The following is a 22,735-nucleotide window of genomic DNA, read 5'->3' on the forward strand; positions in this document are numbered from 1 at the left end:
GGGGCTATTTCTACCGAAATTTCGGTACAGGTTGAGACTTCCTCTTTAAATTTTAATTATTTGATTAGAAATTATTTTAATTTTTTATTATTCAATTCGGAATTATTTTAAAGCATGTGTATGAAGAAAATTAAGATTGATTTTTATTGCATAAAAGATCTTCATATTATTATTTCTTTCCGGGAAAATTGTAGGTTTCTCTCTTAAATTTCCGGAATGAACAAATCTAAATGATTCAGTCTTCGGTTTTCTACCTTATTTAAAAAATATAGTAGTCAAATTTAAACTTAAAGTGCATAAAAAATTGGAACCTGTAGGTTTGCTAAATTTTAATAAGCTTGAAAGTTATCACTGAAATTTGTATAAAAAGAAATTAACTTCAAACATAAACGAAGCATCTAAAAATTGCTTTAGTTTACAATACAGCTGGTTAGAAACAAAGTATTTTTGATCAAGAAAAACTCTTTGATGAGAAAAAAATTAAAAACATAAGCTGTACTTTAGAGATAAGATTAATCGACCCATAAGGTCGTTTTCCTTAGACACGTTCCAAAAGGAAAACATCTATTTCAAGATCTCTGATGAAGCAATTTATCCTCTTGTTTCATATAAACATGGAAGATAGAATACAAAGTTTAAAATATAAAAATAGTAACAATTCAATAATTAACAAGAGAAGTCAAATTTGTGGAATTTATTTTGAATTTATATGCAAATATTGACATTTAATTAGCTTTTTTTATAGTAATGTCTAAATGTTGATTTGTGAGGTCATATTTACCTGAACTCATTGATGATGAAGCAGGTAAAGAATAAATAAAATAATAATTGCAATTGTTTTGATAGAAAGGGAAAACGATTTTTTATGTGAAGAGAATGATCTTGAAATAATTATAGGATGTTCTTCAGGTGACATCCAGTAGAGTGATCTGGAGTCTACATAAAATTCTAAAGCAATTTGAAGGAGATACCAAAGATAGAATAAAAAATTAATATTTATACAACTGATAATATAATCAGTTTAAGATGATTTCAGCACCGATAAGATTTTTATCAGAAGCAAATTTATTTTCATAAAGGATAGAATCGGTCTTTTTTTCAATAAACTTTGAGTTTATTCATTAAAATCCGTGTTTTGTCTTAAGGGCATGTGATACTTAGAAAATTGTCGATTTTACCAGTTTTAGATTCCCCCGGCTTTTTTCCTAGGATAAGAAATATTTTGCCTTCAAAATCTGGGAAATGATAGCCAACATGCTAACGGACGTCCCCACACACTTTTTTTTGTGTTTTTTTTATCAAAAAATTTTTGATATTGCTAACAACGTGAATGTATATTTCGAGGTTATGTGTGTTACAATTCACCGAAGCGTTACTTCCAAACTAAACAATATTTTTGGCCTAAAACTTTGGACTTACAAATAAACATAGTAGCAAATCTCCCGGAACTCTAACCTTCTTTGCAGGCAATCAAAAAAGTTTATTTCATAAATAATTTCCAGATTATCGAAAAGGCAGAGATGGAAAACGACGTAAACTCAAAATAAAGCACATGCATAAAATTTTTATTTAGCACAATCAATTTTTTTGTTATTATCCCTCCAAAAAGAGTCCGGGGACGTCAGTTATGATATTTTATAGCATCTCCGAATTCAGTTTTAAAAAATTTTCATTTTTGTAGAAAAAAAGTCGGGGAAACAGTAAGTATTACATGCCCTTAAAAAATGTTTTCTTCTATACTTCAAAGATATAAAATTGCCCCGCCGTGGGTGAAATCAGCTATTAATCATTCCTATGCACAGGAAAATAAAGGAATGCAGTCGAGACTTTTTGCTCTGCGTTCATCATACGGGAATACACGCTTGTAAGCTGGAAATAGTCGTTTTGGAACAGGAATGCAAAATATTTCTCGCGCACGATATAATGAGACGCGGTGCGTTTTCCAAATTCCTTTAGAGTATTCTGATCTTTATTTATATCTACTCCTTTCTTACCACAAAGGACATCAGAATAAATTCCAATCCGCAAATTAATATAAAAAATATTCAATAATTTAATTAATTTTGGAATAATTCAAGAATATTACAACAACAAAAAATTCGGATTTGTAATATTTAAGAAGTAAGCGACCAAAAGATGATAAACCCATTCGAGATGATTCCTCGATAACTGCAAATGCAGTATCTCAAAAGCACCAGAGACAGAATACAAATTCAAATGGCATCATTCAGAGGAAACCATTAGGCTGTTTGTCCAATATCTGCCAATATTATCCGATTACTGAATCTATAAGCTTGGATTTATGCAGCTTTTAGAACATATTGAACAATTTAGAGTTTAGTACAAAATATACGGATTTTAATTTATATATTTAAAAGGTTACGCCATTTTTAAAGCGCAATTCAAATAGGATAGGATTTTTTGTATTCTCTCACTTCTCAGTTAAAGACACTTAAGGAATGTTTGAATTAAATTTCAGAAATTCTAAGAGTAAGAAAGAATGTCATGAATATTGATTATGACTGTATGACACTTCAGTCACTAAAATAGAATAATGTAAACAAATTTTTTCTGATATCTTCAATGCCATAACCGATACTTACAATAATTGTGTCATCCTTATTGTTTTTAGAGTCTTAAATACTAGTTACACAATCTCCATGACGACATTCGGCTTCAGATTTTTATTACTTAACTAGGAAAAGTTATAAGTAAACTAAAAGACTCAATTGTTTCGAAAACAGACAAATTAATGGCATCAAATGGGTTTTAGAAACTAAACAAGGGGGCACATAAAAGACATAGGAAACATAATTATAAGTTATTTGCAAGAGACAGAAAATATGACTATAAAAATTGAACAAAAATTTTCAAAATGCTCAATCACATACAAGAAGATTGTAGAATATTCAATTATAGAACATTCTCAAACGTTTCAGAATATTTTATATATAAAAAAATCAAGGACATTCCAGGAGTATTACACAATTATTTGACAAATAAAGAATATTCAATAAAATACTAAACCATTCTCTAAAAAATTGCATAATATTCTAAAGTACTCCACAAGCTTTCAGATTCTTCAAGAACATCGAAAAACATTCCTAAAGATTCTGAAAAATTCAAGACTATTCCTAAATATTATGGAAATCTCAAAAACATTCCAGAATGATATAACACATTGCAGATCATCTTTACGAATTGCAGAATCATCTCAAACATTCTAGAACACGGTGACAAGATTTAAAACATTCAATTTTAGAAAATTCCAACTTATTCCATAACATCGTGGAATATTATATTTTAGAGTATTCTAAAAAAAATCCACAGCATTCAAGAATATTTTAGAAAAGTCAAATATTTATCAATAATTTTGAACAAATGAAAAGTATTCTTGAATGTTTGTTGATTTCGTAATATAATTCATAAGACGAGCAAAACCGAGCGCCAATAACCTAATTTCTAGTTTGTTAAATTTCTTTCAAAAATATTTTTAATAATTCAAAAACAATTGCTGAGTCACTAAAAGTATTTAAACTCACAAATAGAAGAAGAAAAAACTAGTAAATTTGAGATAAAGAACTTTTGTAATTGTAAAAGCTGTATTGCTATTATTGTATACAATGTGCGTTATCAAATAATCAAATACAAACACAGTGTTATCTAATCGACAACACACATTACAGGAATTAGGAGTGTCGAGAAAAATCTATAAAGAGGAATATTCTAACATCAGAGGTTGGCAGCCTGGAAAATATTTCAGATGTTTCGTCAAAATAAATGTTCTATTTTTTTTTTATTTGCCAGAGAAACGTAAGATACCTAATTACCCTTCTACAAAATAGGATTCTTTTTAACATAGTGCGTTAAAACACATGCAAATTTACAAAATAAATAAAAACTATCGCGATAAAATATACTTCCTTTATTTTAAAATGTTGTTTATTAGCGTGGATCGAAAATTAAAAATTCTGGAATTTGAAATCGACATAATGCGAAAAAGTAGCGTTTTTGGATTCTAAAATAGTACAATTAATTTGAAATCTTTAACTGCAGCTTGGTTACCCGCGTTAAAAAAAATGTTTAAAAAATACCTTATTTGCACAGTTTTTAAATTTTCTTAAATTTTAATTTTTTTACATTCCTGAAGGTAAAAAATTTTCCCAATTTTTTAAGATTTTAATCAATCATTTTCTAAGAGATAATTCCTATTTAAATTGCCCGGTTTTTGGAAAATATTTTTAATATTTGCGTATATAGGAGGATAAATTTTTCGGATACTTGAACACATGCTTTGAATAATTATTAAATCATAATTTACAAAAATAATTTCAATTAATATCAAGGTCAGTATTTAAAAAATTCACTCTACTTTCAATTTCGTTTTCTGGGTCTTAACGATTTTTTTCAAAGTGCATTTTTGTCACTGCAACGTTTTCACGCACTCGAAAAATTTATTCTTCTATTTACATAGGGGTTAAGAATTTTTTCCGAAAACAGGGGTAAATTATGTAAAACTTTTATTTTGAAAATTTTATAAACAATATTGCATCGTTTAAAGAATTCACTTAAACACCTAATTATGAGTAGAAAGTAATATTTTATGTATTAGAAACAATTTGTACTAAAAGAAACAGCAAAAAAATAATAACTAGTGTCAAAAACACGCAAACCCCTATTTATCAATTATGGGATTATTTTGTCACCATAGAAAACAGACTTATGGGGATGGTATTTAAAAAATAATTTTTTCGTATTCTATGATTAACTGTGAATCGAAACTCGATAACCTGATATTGATGATTCTGAATACAATGTACAAAAAAGTATTTTTTTTCTTAGGAGAAATACATGTTAAACGCCGTGTGGCTTATGGAACCTTCAAATGTAGTTTTTTTAAAACGCATTTTTTTTGTAGATTTGCATAAGCTTGGAGCAGATATACATAAAAATTCCACACACACAAATTCTCCAATGCATTTTTCGATTACTCTTGCGTAACCAAACTGTATATTTATCGATTCCAAATGAATTATACTTTTCTTAGGACCTCGAAACGAATTCCAGAATTTTTTATTTTCGACCCACTCTTGATTATACCTTCTTTTGCCTTAAATATGGAAAAAATTTCAAATGAAAAGTGGAAACATATTGATCATCTTTCGAAAAGGGAAAGTTGGAATTCTTTGCATTCCTGTTCGCCCCCTCATGTGGAATTTAAATCAGTCTAGCACCAATGAAAAGATTGAGCTTTTGGAATGTTTAGGAGCGTTTCGCTTTTCCATGAGTCAACGGATTTCAAAGAGAAATTATAAAACATTAAATTAATAGCTTATGTCTTATGTAATGGGCGCATGCCTTTATCGTCGAGTTATTCTCTGGGCGTCTACAACAGTGGTTCGAAAAGAATTTCAAGCTGCTCGCTCACAATTTCCGAGTGGAGGCAACTACAATGCGTTTGATGGGAATCTGTAAAATTGATGTTCACGCCGAAACCTTCGAAAGTACCACGCGGACAACAAATCTTTTTACGTCGCACTCCTGGAACGCGGATCCATTCCGACTGACCTCCGAACTCCTTTTTTAGGACCAGATTCCACGTGTCTTCGATATCAGACCAACCAAAACCGCAAAAGAATTTAAAAATTTTCAGGGCTCGGTTAGAAGGATTTTAAAAAACTCGTATTACTCGCATAAAATTACAAAGAGAGTATCATGGAATTTCGAAAACAGTCCACAAAAAGTGGCATCAAATTTTTTAAGATAAGGAACAAATAGCAGTAGCATACACTGAATGACTGAAATAATAAATATTTGTTTACGAATACAGAGTGCACCATTCTCATTGATTTAAAAATATTATTTGACATAAGCAAAGTATAATTTAAAGTTAAAATAATTTTTCAATAATAGTCCATTTGGATTATTTTTGAATGAGAGAAGTTTATAATTTACATTAATTCTAAACCTCAGGAACATTAATTTTTAACATTTTAAATTTTAGACTGTATAATTTGAATATGAAGTTATTCATTTTTTAATTATTCAGAATTCACAGCGCGAAACGCTGCCCAAACAGGGAAAAGTACGTGTTTTTTTTTTATAAAAATAAGGGAATAAATTATTTTAAATAAATTTAATATAGATATAATATAGAATTCAATCAAAAACGCTTTAAATTTCTAAGATTTCAAGTTAAAATACATTGAAATTTTAACAAGATTACTTTTCAAGCGAAAAAAACTAATTTTTACGAAAATGAATTTTCAAACCAATAAATGAATTACAAAATAAAAATTAATTTATAACCAAATAAATTCGACCAAGAAAGATAATTTTTCAACCAACAAGATCATTGTTGCATAAAACAGATAAATTTTAAATCCAAAAAGACTAATTTCCCACAAAATAGTCAAACTTTCGACCAAATCTAAGACTTTTGAACAAAGTAATTGAACTTTCAACCAAATGGTGAAATTTTCAAATAAAAAAAGAGAGAGATCGAAACCTCAATAAAAATTGCATTTTCAACCAAATAGTTCCATTTTTAACCAAATAGTTGAAGTATCAGAACAGAATTTTTTTTTTAGTAATCAGTTGCATTTATAAACAAATATCTGGACTTTCAAGCAAAAGAAGCTAATTTTTAACAAAATAGGTGATTAAAATCAAATGGTTGCATCTTCATTTAACAATTAACTTTCAACCAAAAATATTAGTTTTTTCTTATTGGGTTCTGCTATTTGATTTCGCATTTAAACGAAAAAACAAGGAAGTAAGTTTCTTGAAAACGTGTGGGAAAAATGAGAATTCTTTAAAGAAGGGGAGAAAAGGGAATGTTGAAAAGAGTATGAAGACTGTAATTTAATTTGAAATTAATCGACTTCGTGAAATTAGAAATAGTTTAGTTTCAAATGCTGCTATTAAAAGAAATTATAAATATAGAGCTTTAAAGCCATATAAACGTAACCCGAAAACAATTTTTTACATTTTTTTTTCAAACCCAAATTACTTTTACACGAAAAGCGATATCCAGTTGAAAATTTGGAAAATTGAACAAGATACACTAAAAAAACGTTTATATGGTCAGAAACTTTTTTAATTATGAAAAAAGCAAAACAAAGAATTTTTTACAAAAAAAAAAACATGGCCTTAATGATATATAATTGAAATGATAAAAATTTGCTACTAGTTTTGAATTTTAATTGTAATAGTTTCATTGTGATAAAAATTGAAAAAATGTGAAAAAATCGCACGATCCGAGCTCTGAATTTAAAATATCGAATATACATTTAACTGAATAAGCAATTCGTTAAAAATTTAATTTGTGACATCGTCTGTTAAAAAAATGATCTTCTAACAAAGAATAATTTTATCAGTAGTAATCATCAAGTCGGTACTTAATATCCTTGTCTACGGAATGTTAAGAATTTTGATTTCCGAGATTCGATTCCGTTTCAATCAGATTAAAGAATGATCATATTACTATCGCTTCTTGATTATATCACTAAGCCGGAAGTTTTTTCCCTAAAGTCTCTGATCTAATTAAGTTTCATTTGGATTTTAAACTCTGTTTATTTCGTTCTTGAGAATTGAAAATAGATAAGATTCCTGAGAACAGAGTAATCAAATAAAATTATTTGAGGAAAACGAATCTATACGATAAGAAACTTTTAAAAAAATTCGTTAGCAAAGGGGATTTTCAGATTAAAATTGGATTCCAGTGAAATTCCACATTTAAATTCAAAGTCAGACTGGATCAAATTATTATAGTAATAGAAGCTGGCAATAAAAGAAAGTACAAGCTTCGAATTCTGGAGCATTACGAAATACTTTCTAATAATTTTTTCTAGTAAGGTCTCTAGAGAAGTTTGTCTATCAAAATCTAAAACACATATTAAACCTTTTAAATATTTTGATGAAAATTTCATCAATTACTCCTACAATCGCCAGAATCCAAATTCCTTGTCTTTCGCTTCTTTCGTTTCTGGTATTCTATAGTTTTTGTATAGATGTTCAAGTGGATAACTTTTTCACTCATTTTCAGCAATCTCGAATCCTGACAGAAATAAAAATCTAATTGTAAAATAACGAAATTCCTTTAAATCGCATTTGATACAATTTCTTCGTATTTGTCAATAAGAAATTAAAAATTAATAATTAAACAGCTAATCATGGGATATTACTGATGAAAAACTTCGTGATATTTAAATAACTTTTAGGCAGATTTAACTAATTCATATCTAGAATGCAAAAATTCAAAACTATTCCTTTTTGGACGATCTGTGTTAGAACCTGAACTATTTTTTAATGATCGAATTCGATAACCTTAAGCTTTGATTGCAAAAGACTATTTAAATTTTCAGACATAAAAATAAGAAAATAAAAATTTGAACAATTTTATTCAAGGCTTCTCTCTTACTAATTGTTTAATTTCCAGGCGATTCGCATTTCATTTAATTCACTTATGAAAGTTTTTAATGAAAAATTCTTTAAACACCAAATTAATTCTTTCAATTTGATATTCCATCATTTTTAATAACTTAAATTTGAAATCACAAAACTTGGAACATTGTAATTAAAAATCATTCAATATGAAATAATTTAATGTAAAAACAAACCATTAAATTGTACTATTATACATATTTAAGTAATCCATTTTACAGGTTATAACTAAAACCGTTAACCACATTTAAATTCAGAATTGTTCCACTTGGAATGCTTTACTTCTCAATTATTCAGTTTTTAAAACTTCAAATTTAAAATTATTTTCTTTTGAGGATTTGAATCTTAAATTTGCACATGCGGGAAAAATGTTCAAAAACCAAGCAACAACAGGAAATGTACCGAAATTTTTTCTGAAATTTTAGTGGTTACCTTGATTTACGACAATGCAATTTTTTCAAATTATTATAAAAAATCAACTTAAAAAAAGTAAAGTTCTAAACTATGTATCGAAAATCTCATAACAAACGAATTTCAAGTGAGTGAAAACGCAGAAACTTCAATGTGGACAGAATGAAGTAGTCAAAGAATATTACTAAACATTCAGTGAATCTTTGGAATTTCTCTAGATTTGGCGACAGGCTCAAGCACAAATAAAAATGTCTAAAAAAATTTGGTTTGAAGTTCCAACTCTCTTACTTGAATCAGTGATTAGTCATTGAAGTTTCATTAATTTTTCACTTATTTCAAGGCCAAAAAGTAATTAACATTTCGGTACATTCTTCTATAAGAAAATCAATAAAGCGCGACCGAAATTTTATTGCATAGTCACTGCTCCAGATAGACAGGAATAAGTCACTGATTCACAGTGAAATTTCACAGAGTCTCATTGAATTTTTACTCATTCGAGTTAATTCGAATTCGATATCGATGATTCGCCGCAGATTTTTTATATTTTATTTTAATATCTAAGTATCAAATGGTTGAATTTTTAAACACAAAAGATGAAACTTTAACTTAAAACATTTGTTTTTCAACCACATAATTAATTTTTTTAGAAGACCGTTGAATTTCCAACTAAATATGATGAATTTTTAAGAAGACAGATTAATTTTAAAACCGAAAAGATGAAGATTCGAAAAAGAAGATTACTCTTCTACTGAAAAAGAAAAATTTTCAACTACTAAAAAAAGGTCGATTTTGAACCAAAAATGAAAGAATTATATTTTCAGTTACAAAATTAATTAAAAAAAAAAAAAGAATCATCAACAAACCAGTAAAATTTTCAATCAAGAGATGAATTCAACCAAAACAATAAATTTTTAACAAGCAGTTTTACTTTTACCCAGGCAGTTGAATTTTCATTTAAAAAAAATTATTTTCTCAAAAAAAGTTCAACTTTTAACCAGAAGACGTGAAACTTCAAAAAAATAAAACATTAATTTTCAACCAAATAGATGAATTTTGAACTAAAATGATGAATATTTAGCAAAAAAAATTTTTTTTGCAAACTAATTCAATCTTCAACCAAGCACAATCCACAATCCACAAAAGAGGATTTTAATTTAAAATAAAAAACAGTAGAATTAAAGCAAAAAATACGAATTTCTAACAAAATAGTTCAATTCTAAACTAAAGAAGATTAATTTTCAACCAAACAGTTTCACTTTTATAAAAAAAAATTTAATTTCTACCAAAACAGATGCATTTTTAAATTAAAGAGGAATTAAAAAAAAAGTTGTCTTTAACAAAGCAAGATTGCAGTCGAACTTTCAACATATGAATTAAAAAAAAGTTCATTTTTATTCAAAATATTTTCAATTTTCATACCAAAGAGAATAATATTCTAGAAAACAGTTGGATTTTCAATCAAATAATACATTTTAAAACTAAAAATACAATCTTCAAGAGAAAGCAACTGCGAAAAAATAAATATAAATAGAATTGAATTTCATCTGTGAAAGAAAGACAGATCTCTTAAATCATAGAATTAACAATTTAAGGCAAATAAATTACTAACAAGAATATTATATCAGGGTGGCCGGAATAAAAAATTTCAAATTAAAATAAAAAAATTCCAAATTTATTATCCTCGAGAGTTATTTAAAGTACCTCGTATAAAAACTCCCTGACATTTGCTAATTTCTTTTTCAAAATCCCTGACTTTTCCCTAATTTCCAGGTTTTCCCTGACTTAGGGCCACCCTGACTTGTCAAAAGTTTTATACGGTAGACTAGGATATAGGAATTTTTGAACTGACCTTGCACCATCGTTGCTGCCCTGGAGAGGACTTCCAAGGCACTCTCAACTGCCGACATGCTACGATCCCCTGGTGAAGCTTTCTTTTTCCTCAGAGGCAGCCCCCAGAAGTGAGAACTGCACTTGTGTAGTGCGGCACGTGTATATTTACAAATGAACAAGCACCAGACTGATGCCTTCAATGTTGGTTCTTTCGCAAGTGTCAATGCGTTCTTGCTCTACTATTATCGCTTCGATCTACAGTAGACATAACCGGGAAAAAAGACATATATAAGTATAAACGATTAGACGAGTAAGGTAAAACAAAAGTCGATCTTGAAACTGTTTGGGCCGCACGAGGAGACCCCAGCGCAAATAAGAGTAAAACGGGGATTAAAAAAATGTGACATTGTCTGTGGAATGCGGACCCCTTACCAGGAGCCACTTCCCTCCCACCTTCGATCATCCCGGACCCCGCGGACCCCTTATCAACGTGGTCTCCTCCCACTCTTTCCTCCCCCCACCACCTCCCTCGCACAGTCAACATCCCAATTTCATCATAATAATCAGTCATGGCTCGATCGCACCGCACGAGCGGCCCGCCAGGGTAAACATTAAGGTCGTTCAGAAAATTGATTTCTTATTTTTTTTTCAAAAGAATTCAAAAAATTAGTGGTACACCAAAAAGGATATCCTGTTAATTTGAGAAATTTGCTACAGGAGAAAACTCCAGAAAGTTAGGCCATTTTAATAGTCTGAAGTTGATTTGATTAATTTGTTGAAAATTCAACCAATTTGTTAAAAAGCCATTCTTTTTGGTTGAAAAGTAATCTGTTTTTGGTGGAAGATTCTTTTTTGTTTGAATTTAATTGTTTTTTTTTATTACAAAAACTCTTCCGATTGAGATATTAACCATAACATTTTTTATTGAGAATTCATTTTTTTTTTAACAATTCAACTGGAATGACGGTTCATTACCTACTAGCCTACACCGGAATGGTTATAGAAATTAGCTGTCAAAAAGTTCGAGTCTAAAGAAAATAATTTTTTGTTTTGTTAACAAATTATTTTTTTACTGAAAATTGATCGATTACATGTTTGGTTGAAAACCCCTTTATTTTGATAAAAATTCGCCTTTTATGTTAGGATATAAATCGTCTTGGCAAATAATCTTTTGCGTTGGAAATCCTTTTAAAAATTCAAATAATTGTTTGCAAATTCATGTATTTTTTTTTTAATAATCGTTTTTAGTAGAAAATGAATCTGCTTGGTGGAAAACCTTTTCGGTTAGAAATTAGTTCTTTGAAATTAAAATATAATTTTTTAATTGAAAATTCTAACTATATTATTTTTGTTTAAAAATTTATTTATTTTGTTGAAAATTTATCTCTTGCGTTGAAAATTCGACTATTTGGCTAAAAATTCGTTTTTAGGTTGAACATTCATTTTAGTTAAAAATGTACTTCTTTAAATGAAATGTTAACTATGTATTCCATAATTTGTAGAAAACTGATCTATTTCATCGACATTTAATCTGCTTGGTTGAAAATCCACCTACTTTGTGGAAAAAGTAACTATTTAGTTGAAAATTTATTTTACTTGGTTGAAATTTTTTGTTATTTAAAACTTAACCATTCGATTTATATTTAAAAAATTATTTGGTTGAAAATTTAACTGTTTGTGTTTCTGGGTTGAAAATTTGTTGCTTTGGTTTAAAAATGAGTGTGTTTTTCATTGAAAATGTAACTATTTTAAATATTCCACATTTACTCGAAATTTTATCATTTTTCGTTGAAAGTCTTTTATGTAGTTGAAAACTCGTGTTTTTAAGTTGGAAATGCAATTTTTTGGTTAAAAATGTCTCGATTTGGTTTAAAAATTAGTGAATTTTAGATTATCAAATAAATAATATTTTGGTGGAAAGATAAACTAAAGTTAAAGATTTCTTTTTGCTTGATTGAAAATTGTTTTTACTGACAATTTACTTGTCATACAATTTACCTATCAATCATTTGTCTAAGTTTCTATTTCACAAGTAAAAACAGAAATTTAGAAAATTAAATTTACTTAAAACTGACTTTCCAGAATTAACCAACTTTGCACCTTTCAAACAAAAAATGTAGGCAAAAGCTTTCAATGACAATTGAGACAACACTAATACTCTAATTCAAAAGGTCCAAGCATCCTTATTGACGTCAATAGGGGAGATAATTTACTCTTCATTTCCCCTATTCCGAATCCTAAAATAGAACTCACCCTTATCCTTTGCATTTACGTCAAACTGAAGGAAAGTCTCGAACAGAATCAATGTTAAATCTTTGACTTTAGATTCTTTTCATTCAAAATAATGTATTCATATTTTAAGCTAGGTACGTGTATAAAGAATTTGTTCATTTTCTTTTAAAATTGTCAACAAATTATTTCTTTCCACTTCTCGAAGAAATAATTGTATTTTATAAATTCTTAGTGGATCCATTGTTTTTCTGGATAATAATATGACTGGACCCTGTATTGAATATAAACAGAAACGAAACTCCTTTTCTTTATCGTCCCCCACTAATCAAGTTGTTGGTCGATCCAGTTTCCGGTTTTCGGGTTTTGATGCCATTCGTAGCGTACGAGGTCTTTGCGGCTAAAAAAAAACGAATCGAAATCCTTCGAATCGACTTTGTCACTTTCTTTTAAGTGCTTGGAGTAAAAAAAAAAAACGTCAAAATTTCATACTTCACTATCAAACGAAATTCCTGTTAACTTTCTCTATTATTTTACTCAAAATCGACTTAAAGAAATGGGTGCTTTCAATTTTGAACTAATAAATTAAAAAAAATTACATATATAAAATAACAGAAGATTAAAAAATATTACGAGTATGTTATTCAATTCATTGACTATTTAAATTTTGCGTTCAAAAGGAGCGTGAAAAGTTCTTTAAATCGAATTCTATCGCAATTTTCCGTTTAAACGAGGCGTATCCTCTCGTGCAAAGAAAGTTGATTCACATTTATGAATGAAAAGGAAAATTTTAGAACAGAAAGAAGATATATTTATGTAGTTAAATTACTCATTTGCTTTCTTCTAATTCTGATAATGACGATGAGATGCAATTTTGGTCTAATAAGATCTGAATTCTAGGAAAATTTTGGATTAAAACGAGCCCAGGGACTTTCTATAAAGTAGATCGAAAAAACAAATTTATGGAAAGAAAACAATGAACTATTTAGCAAAATAGTGTATTAGAACCCTGAAAAGTGTTTAAAAAATTTTATATTCATAATTTTGACATTTTCGTGTGTCAATTCAAGTTTTTGTTGCAGGTCTATTTTTAAATGTTTAAAACTTTTTAATTAACGTTCTCTGATTTTAAGAAATAGTTTTAAAATCTATAGGAATGATGAAATCATTTTTTCATCAAAAAAGTGAAAAGAATAAACTTTTTTTTAATATAAAAAGAAGAAATAATCTTTTTATAAAAAATGTTCCATTTTTAAATCATGCTAAACGATTTTTTAATGATTCCTGCTATTAAATAATTTTTTTTAAATTGGATATACTTAAGAAATCGGTAAAATAAAGATTTGTAAATTTTGTAGTCGTAAGATTTAAAAATAAAACTTAAGACTGCTCAACACTCCTAGACAGATTTAAAATTCAAGTGGCTTATGTTTGAACGTTTGACATTAAATTGTTCAAGTCATAAAATTTACCTTTGCACATTTCAATTTTTAAGTATATGTATATTTTTAACTCTTCCTATTTTATATTGGATACAATTTTTGTCTCCAGTTTGAACATTTTCAATATGCTTTAAAATTCTATTATTATTATTTAAGAAGCTTCAAGTTATTTTTAAAGATTTTAATTAAAAATATTTTGAATTTATATTTTTTAAAGTTTTATTAGAATAATTTTGTAAATTAAAAAATAAATAACACTGTCAGTACACACGGTGGCATATTTTTGAATATGTAGAATATTTTAAAAAATAGTTAACAGATGACAGTGTATTCTTAAATTGCCGATTAATCATTATTTATTTTAAAAAATTAATAAAGATATATAGTATATTTATATTGAAAAGGGGAGAAAGAAGAATTTTTTCGATAATAGGGGGAAAAAGAGAAACACAGTGGAACAAGATAAAGACTGTGCTCCCTGCCCTTTACACATAGAAATTCCATCGGAATTCCATGAGAAATTCCTAAAGGAGCTTCCAGAAGAAACTTTGATATTAGAGGCCAATGTTTACATTTAGATGATCGTTATTTACAAAAAAAAGAAAGAAAATAATATTTAATACTGTTAATCATACTATTTCTAAGAAACAAAATCAGATCGGGTTCTGAACACGATTAATCCGCTACTGAGTGCTCCGCAAAAATGTGCATCTTGTCGAGCGCGCTACTCCAATTCGAAAATAACATTTCAGTTGGAATTCCTTTATAATATTGCCAAATGTCTCTTTTGAAAATCACGAATTCTACTTTGTATACAAAAAATAACAACGATCTATAAACACTTAATAAAATATAAGTATTTTTTCTTAAATCTTTAAATAATAATGGTCATCAAAGAAAAATATAACAATATAATAATATATATAAATTTAAAAAAAAATGAAACCTTTCCAGTAATATACGAAATTCCTGAGAGTAACTTTCACACTCGGACAAAAACAAACACATATATAACGACGAAGGAATTTCATACATCAGAAGCGGCATTTAAAAAACACTCGCGCGCGTAATTTCTATAAATAAAGAAAAATAATTTCACATTGTTTCACAATTTTGGATTTGCTGATTTTCATTCGAAACATTGGAAAAAATTCACACGTTTCAAACAGATCTTTCATCATGTTTAAATTTTTTGCAATGACATCTGTTGTAAAAAAATGTCCTTGATTGTGAGAGTAAGGGGTAAATATTCGTAAAAAAAGGAGTTAATTTCGGGGATCGGGGGTCCGGATTGGAAGGAGACATCCTGGTTTTATCACGTCAGATGTCCGTACGACTTCGAATCAATAGAGGAATGCGGCGTAGCGTAAAAAAAAGGAGCGAGACATGCATTCCAGAGAGTAAAACGATGATTTTCCGCGAATGATAACTCACCTGGTCTGACGTTGACACTTGCACAAATGTGGGTCTAGATGATCAACACGATGTTTCCCGGCACATTTAGCCCGAGGGCAACGCGTATTTTCATTGAAAAGGATGAAAATCTAATGGTATCAAATGGTATGCGGGCGGATACACGAGCACGAGCACGGCCTGTTTGACACGAACACGAGTGAGAGAGAGGACGGAGAGGAGTGGAGTGGAGGTTGGGAGGAGGTGATTTCCTTCCCCACCACTTTGTACAGTGGAATGCTGGCGGTCCGACGCGCTCTGCAGGCAAAACTGCCAATCCCGAATATGCCAGAGTCCGTGTAAATATGGTCTAAAGTCCCGAACGATCCCAAAATCATTGTTTATACATTCGAGAGCACCAGGAAACCAGAAGATTCTTTTCGAAGCAAACAAAATTCCAATCATTCAAATTCAAAACATATTTTATCTAGGTTATTTTACTTTCAGGGACGTGTTACGTACTATGTACAATTGCACATACATATATTATAAATCAAAGTGCAGAATACGCCTTATTTTGCAACATTTAAAAATTGGAACTGACAAGGCCGACTCCAGTTTTTATATGTTTAAAAAATAAGTTAAATTATAATGGGGCTCAAATGGGGCATTGAATGTTAATATATATGTCATTAATTTAAAATGTAGAATACGAACAATCTATCTCAAGTCGCCAATTTTTAAATTTATTTATAAAATCAACAAAAATAGATTTATCATTAATTTCTGAACATTTTGACGAAGCGTTCTAAGCGTACTTTAGAACAAAATCCAGATTAAAATTTTTTATTTGGCAGCACACCGAATTTTATTCATGTCAAATCAGGCAGGGCCCTACAATGATATTCGAAAAAGTTATGCGTATTTGAATTTTGTGCTTTGCTTTAAAAAAAAATCTCGAATTTTTTTCTTTAAACCTCTATAGCTATCGACCTAATTGCAATATTCATTATTTTATTTTTGATTCTAATAGCATTTTTCAGAAAAATTTAAATTCGATTTTCTTAAAAAAACCCACCTTCAAATTTTTTCGATATATTTTTGAAATTTTACTTTGATAATGAAGATATCTTGTAAGCTTGATGCTTACTAAATGAATTTTGTAGACAGGAGAATTTTTTATCTTACAATCGATTTTTCTACTTTTACTTTGAAACAATCACGGATACAAAAAAATGTTACGATAAAAATTTACACGTTTAAAAATGTTCTATAAAAAATGTCTCTTTTTTGCAATATTTTTGATAGTTTACGAGAAAAATTCAATAATTACATTTTAGGGGGAAAAAATTCTCCCGAACGCAAAATTTTTCATAAAACATTTTATCGTATCTGTCATTGTTTTCAAGAAAAAATAGAACATTTGATAGTAAGAAAAAAGAATTCTCCTGACTACAAAAGTTATTGAGCAAGCATCAAACTTACAAGATATCTTCATTATCAGAGTAGAAATTTAAAAAAAAATGACTATTAACACTATTAGAATTAAAAATAAAATAATAAATATCTCAATTAGGCCAAATGTTGTTGAGGTTTAAAGAAGACAATTCGGGATTTTTTGAAAAACAAAGCACAAAATTCAAATACGCATAACTTCAAAGACATTTTTTTTCGATTCGGAAAAATAAGTATTGCCCAATTTCCTCAAATATATATCGTCTATGATAGATCCTGCAATTTCAAGTGTAGGACCCTGTCTTATTTGAAATTGCTTCGGTCAGTAGTTATTTAGATTTTTTACTTTTGCTTCCTCTTTATGGCCAAGTTACGCTTGATATTTAATCCTAGTGATGAAGGTTTCATTTTATTCTTTGAAGGATTCTCTACAATTCTATTTGCGTGGTGTTTATTAAAATTGACACTAGTCATTGTGTATAACAATAGTAACTGTATGATTTCTAAATTAATTTTTTGAAATAAAACCCACTCTGACATAGAATTTTAGGGAATCATTCGAAGAATAAAATGAGGTCTTGATCATTATGATTTTTAGAAATTTGTAACAGATTTATTTTGTCGATTTTATCAATTATTTTTAGGACAGGCAACTTTTAAACTTGATTGTACTCAGTGTACACTATTAAAAACACTGCGACGTTCCGAATTGAAAACAATAAAATGACTCCCACATATGAATAAAATAAAAAAATTGTGGAATTTGTTGGAGGCATGCCTCGATCAAGTCGGGAATTCACGAGAGATACTTTGTTACGACACACATCAGTCATTGTCCCTGATGTTACGTGTATCGACGATATAAATATTTTTAATTAGTTATTTATAAATATTTTATACACTGAGACATAATGGTTAAAAAAGAAAACGCAATCAGAATGCCACAAGTAAAAACGACATGACAGCTGATCCTTAGTTTTGCAGCAGGTTTCATTTAAATGGTGGAAAGTTAAGTATGCATTCAAACATATACATATTAGTAGATGATTCTGCTTTCTCAAATATTGAAAAAAAATTGTTATGAAATAAAACTTCAATAATACGCTGAAAAAACTGAATCATTCTCATTTACTAGAGCATACCTCAGAAAAACTGGACTTCGAAAAAAGAAGAAGTATGTTCATGGCGACGTTCAAGGAATAATTTTTATCCAATAACTTTTTATTTTCATGCCCTAAACCCCTTTGTATTATGCCCAGAAAATGCCCTGAAAATGAAAACGATACAGTTAATGACTTCCAAGCAATTATTTATTTATTTGAACAATTTTCATTTGTTAAAAGGATCTTTCTCCTGTTAGTTAAAAAGTAATTTTTTGAATAGTTACCATTGGTTTAAACCATTTTTTCATCCTGTTAATCGTGAAAAGCTTTGATTTTCTGATATAAAATTTTGTTCGTGAAAGACAGCAATTATTTAAACAATTAATATTACTTGCTCCTTTTCACAGGAAAGATCAAAGAAAATTCTAGTTTCAAAAAATGATTAAGGTTTAAACTATGAGGATATAAGTACTTAAAAAAAAATTCTGAATAATAATGAGCGACATATACTTTAGTCAAATAAATATTTTTTTCTGGAACAAATTAGAAGCACGGACATCTTTGCCTTGTTATTAAAAAAATTAAAATTTCAAGATTTTCGTAACATGTTTGCTTGGAGTATTACTTTAGGTTAAGAGATTGGTAAAAAGTGTACCTGAATTTAATTTAGAGTATAAAATTAACTTTAAAATAAGCCCTTTGTGAATATCCTGCGAAAAATATTTTGAGAGTTATGAATTTGTTAATTCACATTATGCGTTTTTCAGGGAAGACAAAGGGTGGATGAAATTACATTGCTGCAAAAAAATCGCGTTCGGGTTTTTTCTATTGAATTCATAAAGTTGATAGTTCAAAGTATTGAAAAACTTGTTTTATTCAAAATCCAAAAATGACAGAGAGGTGGGGAAGCACTTGTTTTTAAACATTCATATTTTGTAAACAAAAAAACTGTTGTTGAGTTCAATTTCGCTGAGATGATTTCTAACAGATGTGCATTTTCAGAAAAAAGTATGTTTAAGATGTGAACATTATTTTTCAAACTGTTTAGAATAAATCGTTATGAACAATAAATTTCTTTCCATACTTACAGGTGTCTGAAAAAATCTGAAAAAATGGTGTATAACCATTCAGAAATTTGTTTATAACGATTTTTTATAAACAATGTGAAAAATTGTTCTGACAACTTTAACATAACTTTTCCTGAAGACTCACATTCTTCTAAATATTTGAGCGAAATTGAACTTAACAGATCTTTTTTTATAAAATATGAATGTTAACAAAAGTGCTCCCACACCCCTCTGTCATTTTTGAATTCTGAAATCCGAAAAAATGTTCCTTTTTGCAAGAATGAAAATTCAGCATCGCTTTTCCTTCAATGAAAAATGCACAATGTTAATTAAAAAATTAATATCTAGTAAACTATACGTCCAAGGATATTCGCAAAGGGCTCCTTTTGAAGTTTATTTTATACTGTGAAAATAAAGTCCTATAAACTTTTTACCTATCTCTTAATCGAAAGTAACAGTCCAAAAAAACGTGCAGTGAAAATGTTGCGAATCCACATTAAGAATAACAAATAATTGAATAAGAAATCAGCTTCAAACTTTTCAGGTCTTCAGAAGAACGCACATCAAAATATGTTAAGGTAAAGATGTCCAGAATAATTTGTTCACGGGCCTTTTTTAGCTAATTTGACTGTACTAATAGTGTAAGAGATTTAAAACAAAACAAGAATTTTTCTCCATTTTTTCTATGAAAAGGCGCAATTGCATGATTACTAATTTTTTAAATAATTGCAAAACTGTCTTCTACAATAAATGCCACTTTTAACAGAGGAAAAATTGTTTAAATAATCATAAAATTGGTAAATTAAAAATATTATTCTTGAATTTCATCAACTGTATCATTCCCCCCGAAAAATAATAAGTTTTCACGATTTAAAGCCGAAACAAAAATTGTATAAAATAACAATAATTATTTAAACAATTCAAAATTCGTCATAAAAAACTTTGAAACTTGTCCCTTATCGAACCAAATAATTCACGTTGAAAAAGTTTTCAAAAAAATACCGTCTTTAGCATGAATTTGACATAAAACTTAGATTTTGCATTTTTGGGACATTTTCCGTGTACAAAGTAGGGGACTGCGAGGAAGGTAGGGGGGGGGGGGGGGGGGGGGAGGTCAAAAGTTTTGGAGAGAAAAATAGTTATTTGCACAGCCCTTCAGAGGTGACCAAACTTTTATTTACAAAATCTTAATAAACAGTCATGGGGTTTTCCATTTTTTCAAAAACTGAGTTTTTCCCATTTAAAACTGCATGTTAATTTTGAAAATCCCGGGAGCACGGGGGTCGGCCACCAGAAATCGAAAGTTGAATTTTTACAGGTATAAATTTCGACTAAGTTAGTCTACAGTCTACACTCAACAAGTAGTACGAATATAGCCCCTTTCTTACGATGACTTGACATCCTAATTATGATTATTTATCGCTGTCCTTATTTTGTTATTGTTTGTACTATCTTCTGATTTTTCATGCCCAAAAACAGAAAGTCGCGACTTTTCTTGCTCGGACCTAAATTTTGTTCACAATTTTCTAATCTTATTGTGACCGTTCAAGTATATTTCAAAATTTTAAAAACATTTTTAAAATAAAAACGTTGACCTCAAAAAAGTTATTTGTATAATTTATAAACTTAGGAAATAAACATATAATTATTTTTCAAAATTCAAGAATTTTGTTAAAAAGAAAAGACGGTTTTTTGTATTCTAGATTGTATTCAAACTGCAACTGTTTTGTTGAAAAATCGTCTTTTTGGGTTGGTCGCATGTTAACTTTTCTTTCAATGTTCATATTTTCGGTTTAAAAATTCAACTGTTTTGTGAAAAATTCGTCTTATTGTCAGACAAATGCTACGTTTTGGATGCATTTTTTTCTTTATCCACTGAAATATCTTTCTTGGTTGAAAATTCATCTTTTTGTTTTAAAAATTCATCTGTTGTAGAAATTTGATCTATTTGGCTTAAAAAAAACAATTGCTTGGTTGATTCTTTTTTGCTAGAGGATTTTCAACTAGAGTTCAATTTTCAAATCGAACAGTAGGATTTTCAAAAAAAAAGGTGGAGTTTCTACAAAAAAATGTACTCGTTGATATTAAAAAAAAAAAAATTAAAAAAATAAAAATAAATAAATCAACGAAACAGTTCAGTTTTGAGTATTTTAATAAAAAAATATTAAATTTCTACTAAGAGACATGAATTTTAAAACCAAAAAGACGAATTTTTAAACAAAAAGATTACATTTTTCTCAAAAAAAGACGAATTATCAACAAAGTACATGAATCTTCGAATAAATAGATGAATTGAAGGACGACAGTACATAACAAGATAACAAACAAAATCGGAATTTTTCAGGAGAAAAAAAAATTCTGTAAAATGGAAATCCCCATTGAAAGATAAGATAAAAGTCCACTTCCAAGATGACGTGTTGCTGAATTAAGCCTGAACAAATTTGATGAGAAAAACTTATCTAGTTTCGAAGAAATAGATGTGTCAGTTGACAATGTCAAAGTGACACTGACCACAAATTCGAACAGGCTCAGCTGCGGTTTTCGATAGAAAATGAATCATCAGTTTAAATAAAAAAAAACTTACTTCGGGGATCATATCGCAAAAGGAGCTCAAAAAAGAAAAAATAGGGCAATTTGTCACGAAAATTTGGAAAATATGGTAAATGTTAAACATTTGTTTTTATGAATGTAGAGGGCTAACAGTCTAAGTTTTTAGAAATTCCAGGTGAATTTTAACGAATTAAAGATAAGAGAATGCTGAAGAACTTAAAATAATTGAAAAGAGTTCCGAACGAATTAATAAATTTACAAAAATCCATAGATAAATGGAAGCGCATAAAATTAGTGAATAAGAATTAGATAAAATCCATAACAATTCAAATGTGAATTTAAAAGTACTCTGGTTTACTTCAACATAATGCAAAAGAATTAGAAAAATGTCAGAAATCCTTGGGTTCCCTGCTATAATTTATTAAAAAAGAGTCACCAGCGTTTTTTTATTTTTAGAAGTTACTATAGTGACTTTATCTTTAAAAAGTGACTAAAAAGTGAATTCATACAAAAACTGACCAGTGACTATGTAGTAGCCCTGTAAATATAGAAAGGAAAATACAATATTTTATAAAAAAAGTTATTTATTTAAAAAAAATGCTGAATGGTATTAGAATAATTTCTGCCATTAAAGAATTAATTTTTTTAAATTTGACATTGATTAACGCTTTCAATTCAATTTCAATTTTCGTTCAAAATAGATCAAATGAACAATTGTGGGTCCGGATGCAATAAGGGCACATAAAATTTTTTCGTGCGAAAACGAAGTCCCCTGGAGGCTTTAGAAAAAAATTTCGAATTTTAATTTTCA

General features: G+C 28.7%; 1 protein-coding gene across 2 annotated transcripts in view; it reads right to left on the reverse strand.

Moving 5' to 3' along the window:
* LOC117177068 (transcription cofactor vestigial-like protein 4) overlaps positions 1-15,991 on the reverse strand; it is a 37,350-nt gene extending 21,359 nt beyond the window's left edge. Inside the window, exons 1-2 of one of the 2 annotated variants that reach the window (XM_033367544.1) lie at positions 15,792-15,991; positions 10,706-10,941 (exon numbers count right to left, since the gene is read on the reverse strand). Coding sequence is in view for 1 of the 2 variants with exons in the window: in XM_033367545.1 (XP_033223436.1) it covers positions 10,706-10,763 (58 nt within the window). In the remaining variant the exon portion in view is untranslated. The remainder of the gene's footprint in view (positions 1-10,705; positions 10,942-15,791) is intronic. The other variant, XM_033367545.1, reaches the window with a different exon arrangement.
* Between the last annotated feature and the right edge of the window lie 6,744 nt (positions 15,992-22,735).

This window comes from Belonocnema kinseyi, chromosome 7 (genome assembly GCF_010883055.1).
Source record: "Belonocnema kinseyi isolate 2016_QV_RU_SX_M_011 chromosome 7, B_treatae_v1, whole genome shotgun sequence".
Lineage (NCBI taxonomy): Eukaryota > Metazoa > Arthropoda > Insecta > Hymenoptera > Cynipidae > Belonocnema > Belonocnema kinseyi.